General features: G+C 36.3%; 1 protein-coding gene across 1 annotated transcript in view; it reads left to right on the top strand.

Annotated features, from left to right (window-relative positions):
• The window catches only part of LOC146141665 (uncharacterized), a 33,262-nt gene extending 14,799 nt beyond the window's left edge, over positions 1-18,463 (top strand). The window contains exons 8-22 of the mRNA XM_083390451.1: positions 8,489-8,601; positions 10,168-10,281; positions 10,877-11,612; positions 12,117-12,361; positions 12,982-13,207; positions 14,288-14,528; positions 15,146-15,303; positions 15,603-15,684; positions 15,837-15,993; positions 16,075-16,228; positions 16,447-16,594; positions 16,842-17,006; positions 17,272-17,439; positions 17,658-17,888; positions 18,317-18,463. Coding sequence (XP_083246577.1) covers positions 8,489-8,601; positions 10,168-10,281; positions 10,877-11,612; positions 12,117-12,361; positions 12,982-13,207; positions 14,288-14,528; positions 15,146-15,303; positions 15,603-15,684; positions 15,837-15,993; positions 16,075-16,228; positions 16,447-16,594; positions 16,842-17,006; positions 17,272-17,439; positions 17,658-17,888; positions 18,317-18,463 — 3,085 coding nt within the window. The remainder of the gene's footprint in view (positions 1-8,488; positions 8,602-10,167; positions 10,282-10,876; positions 11,613-12,116; positions 12,362-12,981; positions 13,208-14,287; positions 14,529-15,145; positions 15,304-15,602; positions 15,685-15,836; positions 15,994-16,074; positions 16,229-16,446; positions 16,595-16,841; positions 17,007-17,271; positions 17,440-17,657; positions 17,889-18,316) is intronic.
• Positions 18,464-18,826: the final 363 nt, after the last annotated feature.

The raw sequence follows: 18,826 nt of genomic DNA, 5'->3' as shown, positions 1-18,826 counted from the left end.
CTTATTTTGGTGAAGCGTGAAGCCACCTATGTAAAATTACATGAAAGGAGCTGGCCGAAAAATGTGGAATTTTGGCACTTTCCCACTAAACTAAGCAACTTTAATTCCGGGGAATACTGCCTACCACCCAGTGTTTTTTTAAGGTGTTTTGGTGACCAAAACGGTCCAAATTTCTCCAGCGGTTTCCCAAACTTGCAACTTTTTGGTATTTAAATGAAACACTTGCGGTCTCTTAAAACTACTTAGCGGTCACCCAAACCAAACCTTAAAAAAAACCTGCTACCACCATCGGGTATCCGGCTCCGATCCAATATTATCGGGCATCCCTAACACATACACCAAAACGATGGCCCGACTAAATCATTCGATACCAAAAAATGTAAATAAGGAGAAAAGAAATATTTAGAAAAGCAAAGTTATAGGTTTTCTTGGCGTTCGTTTAGCATAGCTAAACTTTTAATTTTCGTGTTTTTTCATGCAAATCAAACGCCGTCTCTTGCTGGTTTTCCCTTGTATTGCTTTTTTGTATGTTTCACCCTCTTTCGATATGCGAAGCCATTAAATTGCTTTTATGTGGTGGATTTTTATTCGTCGTTCTTCACTTCGATTATATTGCTGTTACCATGTTATGCAGTTTTAAAAAAAAATTATTTAATTGTTTTGTTATCCAGAAAGGACCACTTAAAAAGTTTTATTAATGCGGAGTATTAAAGTTATTGTGAGTGGCGTGGACAAGGTTTGGCGTAAAAATCTAGAGCTAACGTCACAAATTGACGCCATAAAAGAAGTGTACATAATCAAAACCTTTTCGGTCCAAATAACGTGAGATCTAAATAGAGTTTTGGTGCATTAACAAAAAGGCACCGAAGCGTTTTTTTTTCAATTACACTCTCTTCTTTTGAAAACCTCGGTCCATTTTGTTAGTAATACACTAACTATTTGGCCCTAATGGACACTCTAAATGTCTAAAACTGGTCAACGTACTCCCAAAGGGATCATCCATAAACTCCAGTTTAAAAGTGTGTGTGTGTATGTGTGCTTGCGTGTGTACGAATTGAGCGTCAGTCACGATAGGGTTTGCAAATGGACTTGTGGGGCTTTATAGAGCTGACCAAACACTTTAAGAGATTTGGAATGTCTGTATTCCACCTGTAGAAATCAAGCTTTGCAATACACGGCACTTCTTTTTATTATTGCTCGCGAATTCAATAGCAATTGAGAACATACAATTTTCGCACAGTAGAAAGCAAAATCAGTATAGAAATGGTGCAGGTTTTCCGTAAGATGAACAATGAAATGTTTATAGCCCACAATACTTCATAATTATACAAACAAAAAGGTTGCGAAAAATAAAACATACCAAAGTTTGATGTCTGGCGAGTATAGTGTCTTCGTAGTGATGCTGGTGCCGACTGCACCATGCACCGAAAAACAAGAGCTTTAAATAGCAACTAAATGGGCCCAAAGGCTAGAAGCTAATTGCATTCTTTACGTGGAAGCCGCGCACTACCGCGCCTAATTAAGTGATTGTGCTTATGCGATGGGTCGCGCCATTATGCGCCCGCAAAAACGAAAAATGGAGCAATAGTAAAAAGGCAAAAAACCTACACCACCAAAAATTAAGATGAATTTAAACCACTGACTTCAGACCACGTTATGAGCATGTAGTGGAAAGAGTCAACTACATTCGTACAGCTGCGCTAAATCCCCGACAGTGAAGAACCTTAGCACTGAGTTAGAGCAGAATCTTCAAACTGACCTGTCACTGCATGCAATGGATGTGAAAAAGTCAGGTAGTTTATCGCTTCTTTTAACTTTTATATGTCGTAAAACTGTTCTTGTTACAGTATTAAAGATTTCGCTTATGTCAGATATCAATAAGTTGGGAAATTGTGCTTAAGCTGTTGTTAGATTTAGCAAGGAGACCTATACTGCAAAATGCCCCAATGCGTGTTTCACTTTCTCCTCATGGAAGTCTTGAATTCTCCCTGATAAAGTTGAAGATGTTGGTAAATTGAGTTAATAAGACAAAACATAAGTTCAAAACCAATTCTGTTTTTCAGACAGATTTATACAGCTCGTATTAGGATTAAAATACAACAACTTGCTTGACATTAATGTAGTAATAGGACAACGGAAATAAAACTTAGACAACCTACAGTAGATGTTCCTTTTTGGTACAACAGCCTTGCTACCAACTGCATGACTAAGAGACTAAAATCCAATGAGAAAAACTGTAAGTGGCTCATACCACAAACGTTACGCCCCTTAAAAGTATTTTTGCTCTAGGAATAGAAAAGGGGAGTTTTATGTTTAGGATTTCTCTACAAAAAGTTTTCATAGCTAAGGTAAGCAAAATGTAAGGATTCTTAACTTCAAAGTATGCCCAATGTGAAAAGGCGAAATTACGCGCTTGGCTGGCTTTGAGCGACTGTGTGCTAACGTTTTAGAAAATGCAAACTGCCCAATTTTCCGGTCGGTGTTGATGATCTGCTCAGTTTAGCATATAGATGGGTTATGCATGCCACTCAAACTGCTTTTTCTGCACTCTTTGTTAAACTTCTTTCCAGAAAACCTGGGTTTAGTTAGTGACCAAAAAAGCGACATTCGTAGCAATGAAACCCCGTCACCAAGGATTTTATAAAGAGGAATAGTTAAAATTTCCATCATAGAAGTTCTATTGTGGTGAATCGAGTTATGTGTTTAAAAAAGTTATTTGTCAGACGTTTTTAAGGCCATGTATCACAACTGCGCGTTGTTTCCAAAGCGTTTTTTTTTTCGGAAAACTTAAATTTGACGATATCTAAAAATGTAATGTGATAGAGAAAAACTAAAGGTATATTCGGAATCATCGTGAAAAAATACATCTAAGATAAAATACTCACATCCTCGTTTACAAAATAGTTAAAATTTGTTGACCAGTGTAATCAAAATCAATGAAAAGGTGCAATGCTAATGATTTCAAGGTTATTAGGCCAAAATTTGTTTTGTGTTTTTTAATTTTTATTAAAGTATAGTTTCATGGGAGTTTACCTTTTAAAGTTGAAACTCTACGATTGGTCTTCTCGGATTAAATTAGAAATGTCAGTTAGTATCGGATCGGCACCACCCGAGTAAATATAAAACTGCTGGTTCTAATGAAAATATAAAAGCAGGAATTCGTTTGTTTTCCAGGGGTAAATAGCTTATGCCATCGTTTTTTTGTAAAAATCATGTGAAAAGTTAAGTTGTGGAAAAATATATGTCGAATTTATCAAACTTTCTGACGTATTTTTATTGAAATAGATTATGAAAGCCTTTTTAGGAAAAGCAGTTATAAAAAGGCATCATCAGTTTTCTGTACTAAAAGCAAACATACTACTATTTTTGGCATTTTTAACATATTTGTTTTTGTGCGAATATATAAATCTGTAATAATTTTAAATGATTTTATGTTTTATATCTGTTTTTATAAACGGTCTTAACATCGTGTGATGCGAAAGCAAGATTATTTTTAGTAGGAGATTTATTCTGCATACGAAAGTATTTTTGCTTTTATTGGAAAAGTTTGGAAACCCGTGCATTGTGTTCTATTGTTTCACCTTATGTACACAATATGTCCATGTGGTCGGAACATCGCTGTTATTTGCTTCGGTAAAGGGAAAACATAAAATGCGATATTCAAGAAAGCGGGAATAAAACAGCTATATCCAGCCGACAATGTAGTTTGATTTATTTTTAAGTATTTAACCGTGTTTTTAAACTTGGTAATTATTTATAGGACCGACATGAATAAGAAAATGTATCTTTATTTTGGTGGAAAGCCGTTTATATCAGGCTTTTGAAAAAAATTAAAATATGCAAACGAAACTTATCAATTAATTATTTCTCATTCTTACTATAGACTCTGTTTCTTAAAAATATTTTTTCTACTACATTTACAAACTCGCAGAAAGACACAAAATATTTTCAAACGACTGAAATCAACTGTTTGACGTCATACTACTGTGACGTAACACTGTTTTACCGCGGCTTGTTTATGACGTATGATCGACGTGCAGGGATGTCCGATACTTGACATTTCATTCTGATAACCGATATTTTGAAAGAAATCAAAAGCGTGCAATGTCGAAATAACTTAATTGCAAATAGCTAAAATTAAACAAACGCAAATTTTCCAACTTGTAAACTAATTTTTGAGTTTAGTTACTTAGAGTTGTTAACCCACTAGTTTATGATAAATTTACCTTTAAAGCTGCATTTGATCGCAAATCATTGCTAAAATAGCTATATTAATTTAATAGCAGATCGGCACGATACCAACCTAGTATCGGACGACTACCGATACTACCACATGGCATCCGGTATCGGCTTCCATCCGACATTATCAGGCATCCCTAGTGACGTAATTGACTAAAAATTTGCACAATCTCGGTTTTATTAACTTAATACTGAGTCCGTAAAGTTACCCAAGATTTTTCGCGTGTTTTTTTATCGTTGCATTGTTTTGCAAAAACCTCGCTTGTGACTAAATAAAAGCCAATCTGAGACTCGTGATTCGGCTGCCTGTGACGTCACGCAGTAATATTGTCACGTTTATTATGCGGCAGACACTGTGTGGCGTCATAATAGGAAGTGGGGCGTGATCAATAAGCGGTTTCCTTAAGGAGTTGCAAAGCAGCTTGAAGCAGTTGCTGATCATGGTTGTAGCTGGACAAAAAGATGGATGAATTTACTCTTTGGAGCATAATGGTTGGAGGTTTTAGTTAGATTCAATAGGGATATAAAAGCCCATACAGAAGTAGGTAGAATATTTGGTCATATCTAGTGTATCCTTGCCAATTTTCAACGTCTTATATATCTTACATAGGCTTTAATATCCCTCTACGTTTAATTTTACTCTTGTTCGTGTTGAGTTTAACAGAATAAATATATGTATGAATTGAGAGTTAATACCAGTATTATTTCCCCCAATATGTTTCAACTAAAACGTTCAGCAGTAAATTAAAGGCAGTTTCGTATGAACGCAAATTAAATAAAACCAAAGCTGCATGAGTTTATCTAAGATTTGTTTTATTGTAATAATTTACCATAAATTTTATTTGTACATGAATTGAGATTTTAAGCCGACAGTGTTGAAGACAAGCCATTTTCGGCCTCAACTTTTTTTACAGTAACGAAATCTGTCGTCAAAAAAGAAACTGCAAACTGGGAGAATAAATAATATTACTTGACTCACCGAAATCCAAATGCTAACTCCCACCCTAATCCAAATATTGTTAGCAATATGAACCCCCGGACGAAAATGTACTAGCAGCGTCAAGCAGTAAATTAAAACGCATGGTTCGCAGCTACTAATAAGCACAGAAATTAGATAATTCTTTTTTTTGTGTTTGCTATAACACGGCGTAAGACTGAATAAAAAATGTGCCTAAAGTGGGAGCTAATTTAGTATGATTTCACTTACAGCAGCATAAGGTGAAAATTATGGTAAGTTAAGGAGATTATTTAAGCCAGTGTTTCTCCACCCAGGTCGCGAGCCAAAATTGTGTCTGATTTGGTTGTATCGCCAACTGCACTAGTTCACAAGATTTTTTATGATTGATTCTGAGCAAGATTTCACCAGATGTTTGTTTAAAATTGGACATGGCCCATAATTATTAAATTAACTTTTTTATACCATTGTCTTCTGTTATGTTCGCTTATAGCCACTTAATTATAAGATTGTATCGTCAAACCTAACGTGTTGTGCTTACATTTAGTATTTGGGTCGCCAGAAAAAGTGTTAGAAACACTGATTTATGTCTGATAAGAACACAACGAGACATATGTCAAGTATAAAAGGTGGAATTAATTCGTAAAAATCCATTCAAAAAATACAATTCCGCGAAAAACATGTAATTCTGACGTAAAATAAATATTCAGTTATAAATAGCGAAGCGTGATAATGTTCACTTTTGGACGCAGCCTTTTATCTTTGTAACAACAAATAAAAGTAAGTGTTTTAATTGGTCCTATATATCAAGACGCTGGTATTTTTATGAGCGTGGTTTGAGCAAGCTTTACCAGCTAGAGGTATGTTTTACAAAGTTATATTTCAATAGAGTTACCGAATTAGCTCCAAACTCAAATTAGATTTCATTGTACAAGCGAATGTTAGATTAAAACTAGAATTAGCAGACACAAGGATTTAACTACAATTTGTGACACTAGTCAACAAGAATAATCAAGTTGCCCTCATCTGGTTAAAACAAGGAGTATAGTAAGAGGCAACTCTAAGGAAGGTGTTTAATAAGTCTAACTGGAAAACACATTTACATTAATTTGCCGAATTCTTGAAAAACTTTTCCACCTTTTAGCAAAACAAGTTTTGAGTTTTTCATTCAGCTCTAATACTCGGTTCTAGCACTTTTCAAATCGGGCAATTTATATTGGAAACAAGAAAGCTTGTACCTAATTTAGTGTACTACCTTGTAGATTAATTTTTTATTGGCCATTTTTTTGTAACAAGATGCGCGGTGTTGTAAATGTCTTAAGGCAATGACTTGACTTTGTGCACTTAGGTCACTGTTTTCAAATGCCTTGACTTGACTGATATCTTTTGGACAAATAATTTGGATGAAATCAGGTGTTTTTATTAAGCATTTTTTATCGTCTTATTTATCTCAATTTTTGCACATTAAACAATTTAATCGGACAAGTTTACCAATTTTATTAGTTAAACTCAAGTACAATAACCTTCTTGTAAATATCACAGTCTTTACCCTAAAGAGTGAAAGATATACATATGTGTTCATTTCAACAACTGTCAACTAGCCCTTCCGCAGCTGCGTTTTGAACAACGATTACGGCTTACGTATCATAAGTACACCGAATGCAAGCAAGGCAGGCTAAAAAACAAATAGCCTGTAGTGAGGTACGAACTCCGGAAACATAGAGAACATAAATTGTCATGTGTCCAGGCTTTGAGATTTGGTGTACATCTCACGATAAACTCCACGTTTATGTAGCCTAAATATTCGCGGCTGAAAATGAGGTATTATACTAAAAACAGTATGCACCCGCCAGTCGGCAAGTGTCTACCAATCAACAATCGCTCGGACAAAATAAAACTCGCCAAAATTATATAATCGAAGGAAAGTCAAAATATTCAAATTGTTGCTTTAAAGTTCAAGATGTCGAGCTCTACTTAAGGTTTATTGTACTGCAGGGGAATTCCCAATTTGGTAGGTATTTTAGAAGCAGCGGAAGTAATTGAAACTTGAGCAAGTAAAGGGAGTTGTTTGTGAATTGTGTGAGTAGATGCTTGCAGAAGGGACCTGCCTTTTGACGACGCATTTTTCTAACATGTGAGCAAAGGGTCACAAAGTGTTGCGAGCCCATTAGAGGTCAAGAACCACCCAGTTAAGGTTGTGAACTACTGGTTAATTTATTGTAACGTCGTTTGTTTTCAGCATGTTTCGTTTAAAATTAAAATATTTATCAAGTACACTGAAATGAAACTTCTTCGAATCACTTAAGAAACAAGTTCGTGAGATGTCTGAAGATATGCTCACTACTCTGTAGAAACGGATTTAAACGGAAATCAACTGTTGGTTGCCTAGCAACGCTTGTTGCTTTGCAACGCACTCGAATTATCGCCACCGGAGCAATGACGACTCTAGCGGTCGTACTGCTGTTTATTGTTTCTATCCAGGGAAAAGTTGTGTTTAGGAAAAAAAACGACCATTGTCCGACGACCACTGGGTGTCAGTAAGTAGCGTTGCCATAGCAATAAATGCAACTAGTGACGTCATAAATGACAGCATTGTCGTAACTGGATAAGTCCGATACTTCATTTTATTCCAATATTTTGGCAAAGTATCGCGATCCAATCTGATACCAAATGACGTCATTACTTGAACAAGTGAAACAAGTAAAGTTAAAACCCTCTTCTCATTATTTCAGTTTATTTGATCTAAACCAGTGGTTCTCAACCTGTGGTAGGCGGTACGCGAAGTCATTTTGGGTGGTACGCAGTATGTTTTAAGTAAAATAACAGTTTTACCAAAAGGGTAAACGTTTTTTCTACTGTAATAAACTATACATTCATCGCAATGATTGTATAGTTAGATATTTTACGCTTCAGTAATGATAGGAATTATTTCTTTCCAGGACATAGCAAAACAACCAAGAATCAAAACTTGACTACCGGTATCTTGCAAAGTTAAAAAAAGACACTTTTTCGAGACTAGTGGGCCGCATTTGTTTCGAAATTTCCGGACTAACTAATTAGCTAATCCGCCCTTGTTAATAATCCTATATACATTTTGAGTAAAGCTAAGTTTTTCGTTAATTTGTTGGTACGCAACAAGATCATAAAACCTCGAGGTGGTACGCCATGAAAAAAAGGTTGAGAACCACTGATCTAAACGCTATAGCGTTAACATTTAATTACCTCAAGTTGTAAACCTACTAATATTTTACAATTTACTTTTCAATGTGGAAGGTAACCATGGTAACCACGCAGGTGCACTCAAGGTTATAAAGCTTCCCAAGGCGAAATAAGTGTTCAATGTTGGGGCGACAATCCGAGCTTGGAGGAACTTTCCTTAAGCAACATCACACACTTTCGCATACGAAGTAAGTGTGACGTAATAAACATATATAGTGTGACGTAACTGTGCTTGGAAGGAACATTTATCGTCAGTTAGGTTAAAACGCAAAGTTGTACTTCGGAATAGATTGCTTACTTCATGTTTTTTTCCAAAGCTATATTGAAGAAAAATCTATAACCAGCGTCTCGTTTTTCTTTGGCATTTTTATAGTCGTTTCAACTAAGCATTTTCATAAGATTTGCATAAACCCAAAGTTCAACCGGTAGTCAGTAAAACATCAAAAACGTGTCGCCACTTCGAACAACATTGGGGTTGTTTAAATCCATATGTTTCCAACAGGTCAAATTTTGTCAAAATTTTTAATTTTTTAGGTCAAAACTTGTGATTTTTTGGTCAAAAAATATTTGCCCTAATATGTGTACTCAATGGCCGAATTACTTTGGTTTGGAACATTTCTACCATGGCTGCGAAATCGGTTAAAGATAACCCAAATCCGGCTCCAACTTTACAACCTGTATTCCGCCAATTTACAAAACAATCCACTCATAGGATGTCATATCATTCATCCACCCACAGTACGTGGTCGGAAAACATTTCATCATATGCCATTCAACTTTTACAATTTTGTGGCCTTATCTGCGTATTTGATACTGCGCATGCACACGTCGGACTATGGTAGTTTTAGGTGGTCTTAATCGAGTCCCGAGTCCGACTCCGCAGATACGTATTTTGTATACAATCTCAATTAGAGGGACAAGTAAAAGTAGCACTAGCTAAAATTTAACAAAACTTTGGCTGTAATTCATGTTTGCTTAAAACATTGCAAATATACGCAACAGATGTTCCCAACTTGTTTTAAGGCACTTACAACTTATTGGGCTAACGAACTCCTTAGGTTAATAATAGGCCTGGGCCAATAACCAACAGTGCTGAAAAAACACACTTACGTGTTAATATGTCCAGAATATTGAGGTCCAACAAAAAGAAATCAAACATAAACTTTTACAAAGAACTCTTGCCTTGCGTAAAACGAAAATTCCATCAATTTGTAGTACATTTGCAGGACACTTGCGAGCTTTAAAATAGTGTTTCTCAAATCATGGGTGGCTGTTTAATTTTGTTGAGTTGCTGACTGCAGTCGTTTTACATCGGGAAATTTATTGAGATTGGTTCTCAGTAAGATTTCTCCGAAATTTGATAAATTTGCGGATCCAATACGAAGATATGGCTCATATAAATCTAATGTTTTGTCACTTAACAAAAAGTTTAGTGAAGTGAATTTGCTTTGCTGTTATACTTACGCTTCACATTTGAGTCGCCGCGAAAAAAAATTGAAAACACTGCTCCAAGGGCATTAAGCCAACTTATTCATCCAACTTATTAACCCAAGTTAATTCAACTCATTCGTCCAACTTATTTCAACTTATCACAACTTATTTTATCCAACCTAACCCAACTTAATCAAAGTTATTACATCCAACTTAATCCAACTGATTCATGCAGCTTATTTAAACCAACTTATTTTATAGAACTTAGTCATCCAACTTAACCCAACTTATTCATCCAACTTAATCAAACTTAATTTATCCAGACTTCAACTTTAGCTCACCGAACCAACTCCGAATAATGCGGAAGATGACCAAGATGGAGACTTTATATATTTACAACAACGGAAGGGACTTATTCAACTGGGACTGGCTGCCTGGTGAGTCTGTCTGTCACCAGTTTTAAAAATTGTTTTTTTTTTAACTCCGTTTGGGATGATATGTTTTAAAGTTGTATTTTCTTTCATGTGAACTAACAAATAATCAATATGGAAACATTATATCTTTACAACAACGGAAGGGACGTGTTTAACTGGGACTGGCTTCCTGGTGTCTCTAACCTTGTCTGTATATTCGGGCCAATATTAATATTTTTAACTGTATTTAAACAATTGTATAAAGCGGGGCACATCTATTTTGATAATTCAAAACAAAAGAATAACTTTATGCTATTTTTGTTCTATATGTGCGATGGGCAATTGTAGTATCTTAATATATTATATATTAGCTATAAACATCAGTCAACGTGTTGATCAATTGTCTTTTTAACTTTTCGAACAGTGCATAAATAGAATAGTTTTTGTCTACAGAACTACTCAGTTTGTGTTACCATTATTTTAGGAAAAGTGAGAATTTTCTAGTCTGTTTCTTGACTTTTGCATCTGCCTAAATTAAGAAATAACAAAATACCGCCATCTAGTGTTTATAGAGCCGCAATGAGAGCTACCACCAGACATCGTTATTTGTTCGTTGCAGATTCCTGTTGGAAAGTGACGATACGGCAAACAAAAGGACTCCCTCGCTTCGTGGCCTCCCCCGACCACCCGCACCCGCCCAACCACTGTGACGTAAGACCTTCCCTCAATGTGACGTCACTGTACTACATTGGCGGCGAATACCCGGGATGTCTCCCCCAAACAATAAGAACGTTGTATTTGAACAAAGTTCCGATGACGCAACTCGCTACGTTACGAGCGATGACGTGGCCGCGAAGTTTAAGGATCCTCAAAATCCAGGGAGGAAACTTCTCGATGATAGTCAGTCATGTTTTTCGTTCCGCTCGACTAACCACCATCTGGATCCACAAATGCAAGGTTCCGCTTCAACGAATTCCCGCATACCTAAACGTCACCACGCTAAAACTATCCTATTGTGACGTTAACGCTAACGTCAGGTTCGACCAAATGACGTCACTGCGCTCTCTTGACTTGTTGGCTAACAATCTGGATCGTGCACCCACCAACTTGCCCCTTCAGCTTGAAAACTTGAGACTGAACTACAACAAGATCCAGCTCGTCAGCGACATCCAGTGGGAAAGGCTCACAAACCTCTCGCATCTGGAGATTTCCCACAACGAGCTACGGGGAATCCCCATGGACCTCCCTCCTTCCCTACTCACTCTAGAGTTGAATTACAACAAAGTGGAGTACATTGACCCCTTGACCTTTGTGCGCCTGGTCAAGCTTGACATACTCACCATTACACACAACAGGTGGGTGAAAGGGCATTCCCAAAACAACAGGTGGTTGAAGGGGCTTTCACAACAACAAGTGGTTGAAGGGGTTTTTCCGGGACTTTTCCACAACAGGTTGGTTAAGGTTCTTTCCCTCAACAGGTGGGTGAGGGGGCTTTCCCACAACAGGTGGGCGAAGGGGCCTTCCCACAACTGAAAAATTACAAATTCACTAAATAAAGTTTAGAAACTAACATTTTAAAATGAGATACTAGGAAAGAATGACACTTTCCGATAGCAATATTTTGGGAAAAAGTATCGCGATCCCATATCAAATTGCTTCATAACGTGACAAATGAAAACGTAAAAAATCGTGGCTAAACTTGGCGCCGATGACCCCCTGGTATCGGACGAGCAGCGATACGATCACAAAATATCGGGCTTTCAATTTTTACCCGATATTATGGCACACCCCTAGCAGCTAACGTCATCACACTTTGCAGTCGAAAATAAAAACAAATTTTTTTAAATAAATTTCGCCAGATTGCTGAACCTACCGTCTGGTGTTTCCCCCAGTGTGCGAACGGTGAGTGTGAACAACAATCGTATTGAGACTATACGATCAGAGTCGGAATACGATTACTGCGCCAATTGTAACTCGTTCAATGTTGATGCGAATCCTTGGGTGTGCAACAAACAGTTTCTCAAGTTCCTGGTCTGGCTCACCGAACATAAACTTCTTTCACAAACTCAAATACTAAAGGAAAGGTGCAAGATGCTACAAGGAGGTAAGCTGTTTGGACGCCATTTCGGGGCATCCGATTTATTGAAAGCCCACGATGCGCTGTTCCACAATATGTTTAATGATGAAGTGAAGTCAACATTTTGGGGCATTTTTTAACAAATAAAGTATTCAAATTGAATTCCTAATAAAATTGAAACGCAATTTTGTAAAAACAAAATCTATTCTATTACAAGCCGGATATGCGCTCTTATAAATTAGGGTTAAGGACTAATGTAGTTTGGTCGATATTTTTTGGTCTAGTGACGAAACAATTCGAAATGTTATATGACTTCGTTAAAATTTCACACTAATATTTTGTTGATTTTAATTAAATATTGCAAAGCACCTAAAAATACCCTTTGTGCTTTTTTTCATTCTATAAACCAAATTAGAAGTATTTAAATTTAAGTTACACAAGTTATCGTTTCAATGATCGCCAGAATTCGGTATTATTCTGATGAGTTAAGGTGATTATTCTGACATGTTTAGATCTCATTCTGTCGTTGATGATAGTGAATAATTGGTTTTATTAAGCCGTTGGTATTAATACTCTACTTATAAATAATTATAAATAATCTTGCTTAGTAAATAAATAATTTATTTCCCTGTAAAATCTCGCGCCAGGTTTCAGTTTAGGGGATGTTTCCAAGCTGTACGCCTACAAGCGAAATCTCAGCCAATCAGAACCGACCTGCGTGTTCAACGTCACAGACCTTTATTGCGTCAACAATAGCATGGGGGCTTTTCCGCCGAGCCCGCCGGTGTCAGTGAAGCGTTACGAAGTTTCATTCAACCGTAACATTACGTGGGTCCCGGATGAGGAATTCACCAATCAAAATCAAATGTTGCTGTGAGTTTGTTTAAATTTGTAAATACTTATACTCGTTTATCAATTGCTATACCGATATTGAGCAAAAAGTATCGCGATCCGATCCGATATCAAATGACGTCATCACTATGCTCAAACAAGCAGAACAGATACAATCAAACATTCAAATACATGTTTTACCATTTTATTAGACAAAAAATTGCTTTAGCATTAAGATGTTTAATTACTTCCAGTTGTAAAATTTATATTTTCATAAGTATTTTACCAAGATTAAATCGCTTCTCAGTATATTTTAACTTGTTTAATATTTTTTTGATTTTCATTACTAAGACCAACTGCTTGCGGGCGAAAAATTTTAATTGGTTGATCAAAATCAAATGCCGTAGTAAATTTTGATTAAAGCATTTTTAAATGTGGTTGTTTGACTAAATAAAAAAATATTGGATCTGTTTATAATATTCAGTAGAAAAAGAGTGGCGTAAATAAATGATGAAAGATTCATTCTTTTATTTGCATACGTTTCCGAGCGTCTATATAATGATTCGCCTTTATCTTAACCTTATTTTACTGAACTGAAGATGGCATACCAACTTGCCGAAACGTATGCAAATAAAAGAATGAATCTTTTATAATTTATTTGGGCCACTCTTTGTCTACTGAAAAAAAATAATAAATTCTTTAAAAAAAATGGAATACAAACAAATCTAATTTTGTTTTATTATTCATTATAACCAGAAATATTAAAGGCTTGAACAAAAAAATTATTTTTATGCCGTTAAACATTTAAACGAACATAAATTAGTCACATCAATGGAAAATTAATGATATTCTAAATATTATTTTGACTTAGTAAAGTTAAAAGATTTTAATTTCCATTATAGTTAACTTAATCATTTTTGTGCGACTAAACCTCCAACTTTAACTCAAAAAGGTCGAATAAATCGACATCATCTTGATTAGGACGTTTCGATACGAGCTTGTATCATCTTCAATTAATGTGAATGAAAATCATTAATTCATACAAGCAACTTTGCAGAGTGTACTATATTAATTGTCAGTTCAAGCAATTCCACTTTTATTTGACCAACGAAATCCTTCCAGACTTTTCCTCGACCACAATTCTATCGCCAACTTTCCCCGGGGATTACCCGCGTCGCTCGAAGTCCTTTCATTACGTCACAATCGAATAAAGGAGATCTCGGCGTCGGTACAGCCAACTTTAAACCGATTGGTCAACCTCAGAAGGCTATTACTTAACGACAATGACATCACAATGATCTACAACTATCAATTGTTGCCGATGACTTCACTAAAGTGGGTCGGTCTCCAAGGCAACCCGATGGTTAGTAAAACTAGCTTCTGTGTCAGAGTATGGTTTAAAAAGAGTTTTTGTTACTTCTTGATATTCTTAGAAATAAGTTCGATACAGGTCGACAAGTTACCGCTTCGCCTTTATGGTTTCTCAACCTTTCTTTGCGGCGACCTGAATATTAAGCGTTAGAGAACTGCCAAGCTTTGGTGCCTATTTATGGTCACTGAATATTAAGACAACAAAACATAAGATATTAGGATAAACGAGTTCGAATTTAATAATTACAAGTCATATCTTTGTATAGCTTCCGCAATTTTCCCTGTCTTCAAAAATCTAACCATATAAACTACTGCAGTTGTCGGCCAAACAAATTTAAATTAAACGGCCACACAATTTTGATTTGCGACCAAATGGTTGAAAAAAAATGGTTTATATATTACACAAATACAGAACGATAATTATTGTAAACATCTCAAATCAATACAATTTCGCAGGGTTTTATTCCTAACATTTGCACAACCATACAAAAAAACATTTGTTTTGTTAGAGATAATATTTATATGGATCTACAGCCGTGCTTCTTTGGTTAAAGCGCGATAAATTGTTTATTCCCCACATTGAAGTTTCTGTTATATTTTTTGTTGCAGCGTTGCGATTGTTCGATCCAGTCCCTGGTGGTTTACTTCCAAGATGTGTTGAGAACACGAAGAGAGAATATTCTCGATGAATTCCACGAGGTGCCGAGATGTGCCACGCCCATAATTGCAAGGAAACGCCCCATCACTCAACTCACCGGACTCTTCGAGTCAGTAGTGCTACTACTACGTCATAACTTTACGACATAGAACTATTAATACGTCACAACACCATTTTTACGCCACTATACCATTACTTTGTCACAAGTCACAACTACGTTATTTACGTCAAATTTAAATATAGCTACGTGACAACTGCCTTATTACGTCACAAGAGGATTATAGACAGCAGTATTACTTATTATTTATAATAGATGGTGTCTAAATCGATGCTGACATGATTGGTTGTAGGTTTTTGCAACTGTATTTATTATATAAATAAGTTGCATTAATATCACGTATGTCGTAGCTACCAGTACAAATGTATTCCCGAAAAGTGCGAATGGAACAGAAGTTTGGCTTTTCTAGATTGCTCACTGCACACTCAAATGGTAAGTGGCTAAGAATACAATAACTACATAAAAACATAAAATATATTGTTCACAATGATCAGAATTATAAAAACAATATTAACCTCCGACCGATTAAATAATCTATTTATCTGAAAATAAGTTGTAATGTTGTTTTTACTTTGATTCTTCAGACAACCAAGACGCGAACACTGGACTATGACATTACAAAGCCGCCATACATTCCTCGCAGCTCATACTGGAGGTCACTGACCTTACGTAACCTCAACCTAACCACCGACGTCATCGACCTACGTAACCTCAGTCGATTGACGTCACTAGATTTGACGGGTGAGAGATTTATGTAACCATTTGAAATCTTGCCCATAAAACAAAAAAATCCTAATTTTTTCGTGTGACGTCATCAACTAGGTAACCGCTTGACGTCCCTTCCCCTTAAACTTCCTCCAACGCTTCGCGACTTACGCGCTTCCAGCAACAGCATGACATCATTGATTACGTCACGCAACATGACGTGGTTTCTCCCCGCACTTGAGAACCTGGATATTCGTTGGAATAATTTCAAGTGAGAAAATGTCTCTTTTTAATGCCTTTAAGAAATTAAAAGTTTTAACTCAACACAAAAATATTGTTATTTTAAAGAAGCCTCAAAACTCATCTTTAGAGAAAATATTTTATTTTAGCTGCAAGAATTATAATTATGATAAAATTGGTTAACTAGTCAGTAATCAAACCAACATTTAGTTAGTCACAAATATCTACACGTAATTAATGATGTTGCAGAACGTTCACGACTAATGACGTCATACTTTTCTCGCGGATCAACCACGTGTCGTTGGTGGGAAACCCCCTCGAGTGCAACTGCCAGTTGCGGAGTTTCATTGTTTGGTTGAACTCGAACAATCGCACGGAGAACAACAAAAACCTAAAGGTGACGTCATTGTAGGGAAATCCAGGTATTACTGCGTGTTTGACATGATTAAGGGGTTTGTTCTGACAAAAAAGTTAGCTGAAACAAAAATGTTTATATAACACGTAAAATCTGTTTTATAAGCTTATACAACCTATTTAATGACGTCACAATGCATTTAGGCGCTTACATTACGTTTTATAACGTCAAGCTGTATCAACGTTTTGCTTTATGACGTCGCAGTGTATTAACGTTTTGTTTTGATTAGAACGTGACGTGTTCCGGGTCGTCAGGTCCTTTTCTCGTTTTGTTCGAAATGGAAAAGGCTGACTACTGCCCCCCAGCGGATATGAGTAGGCTTGTGGTTGCGGCAGTTTGTGGAACTTTAGTTCTTCTGCTCGCTGTGGTGATTGTCAGCTGGAGAGTCAGGAAGGTGAGATTTAAACCGGTTTTATGTTTCTTTACCTTAATGGCAATTTCTAGGAAAAGATTAGTATTCTGTCAAGTTGCTTCCCACTGTTGGAAAAAGGTAAAAGGTGAACTTAAAGTTTTTTCGATTTTAGCCATAAAAATACCTTAAACCTGTTGCGGATAAATATTTTAAGCTTTTATGTGTCGTATGTTGTATTAACAAAACGCAGCGCCTAAAATAAATTGTATAATGACGCACGCGTCATAATGTCCCTATTGTCTCCCAGCGCGCAATCGCGTCACGTGACGAGTTGGTGCTCCAGGATTTACTTTGGCGCCAAAATCAAAAAGACGAAAGAATGAAGAAGCTGGGAAAGCCCCCGGATCGATACCAGTACCACGCCTTTGTGTCCTATTGCAAATCTGATGACGTATTTGCCTTTCAACTAATCGGGGTATGACGTCAATATCTTACTGCAAAGCTGATGAAGTATTTGCCTTTCAGCTAATCGGGGTATGACGTCGTTATCTCATTGCAAAGCTGATGGCAATGACGTCACAAAAGAAGTTAAATTGGTCATTTTCTTACTAGCTTATTTTGAGTTAATTTCAATTGAACTTAACCAAAGTTAGCAATTTAAAATCGCTCCCTGGTTAAAAAAAATTATTTCAGGAACTGGAGGAGAACCACGGAAGGGCGCTGTGCTTCCACGAGCGCGATTTTCAGGTCGGAATAAATATCGCCGATAATATCGTCGATAAAATATCGGCGTCGCGTCATGTCATCTTCATCGTGTCACGTGCCTTCGCGCGATCCGATTGGTGCAAATACGAGGTGTCGGTGACCTTGGCAAGGTCGAACACCACGAGGGACAAGGGCGTCATCATTCCTGTTGTCATAGAGGTGAGACAATCGACCCATTGTTGTGCATTGTGACGTAACAAGAGAATTGTTACAAATTGGAAATTTGATGCTTTGTCAAGAAAAGGTAAATTTTTTTCAAAAGATGTTTTGAATTTGGGAATAAAGTTAAGTACAACATGTTGCTTTAAAAATAATTTGTTTTTTCGATAAATAATAACGAAATTTTATTATTTATTTTAATATTTTCGCTTAAATCAAGTCAAATAGTTAAATATAATTTTTTTTGCAAAACTTGCAAAATAAACAAAGCTGTTGGATGTTAGGAAATATTAATCACAGAAATGGGAGAAAGTTCTGCGGTTCATGTTTTAAGTTTAAGAAGATTTAGTTTTTTAATATTTAGTTGCAGACTCTGTCACATTATACAAAAACCTCATGTGCTCAAGTTTCACGCTACTTAATTCCAGGATATTTCTTACGACCCGGACGTGATTGAAAATCTCGCGACTTTATTCTCAATAAATCCCGGGATAGCAGTGCCGCTGGGTGGCGACAAAGCGTGGAAAAAGTTCTGGCAGATGCTCGCGAGCGCCACTAGTGGCACTATCAATTAGCGCGAGTTTCATGTTCGGTAATTTCCCGTGTTTTTTTATTCATTGCGAACATTTTGTTTAAATTGTGCCAAAATAAAACTTTCTATTGAAACAAGTTGTGCATTTTTTAGAATTTTACTGTTATTGTTTAACACAAACACTTTTCTTACGTCATAATTTTTTTAGAGTAAATTATTTTAATTGCTGATTAGTTTGAAGCATTTGTTTTTATCCTTCTTTATAAAACAATTTAATTCAGGCGGCTTCTTAAAAAAATAGCAGCTAGCCCTTAAAACTAACATATAACTTTTTTTATACGCATAACTCAGGTCATCACCATAGAACTACTAATCAAGTTTTTTCCCATTTCTAAAATCCTTGGTA

This window comes from Ascidiella aspersa, chromosome 5 (assembly GCF_963924565.1).
Source record: "Ascidiella aspersa chromosome 5, kaAscAspe10.2, whole genome shotgun sequence".
Classification (NCBI taxonomy): domain Eukaryota; kingdom Metazoa; phylum Chordata; class Ascidiacea; order Phlebobranchia; family Ascidiidae; genus Ascidiella; species Ascidiella aspersa.
The sequence above is the reverse complement of the archived record's forward strand: the minus strand, read 5'-3'. Positions and strand labels throughout refer to the sequence as shown.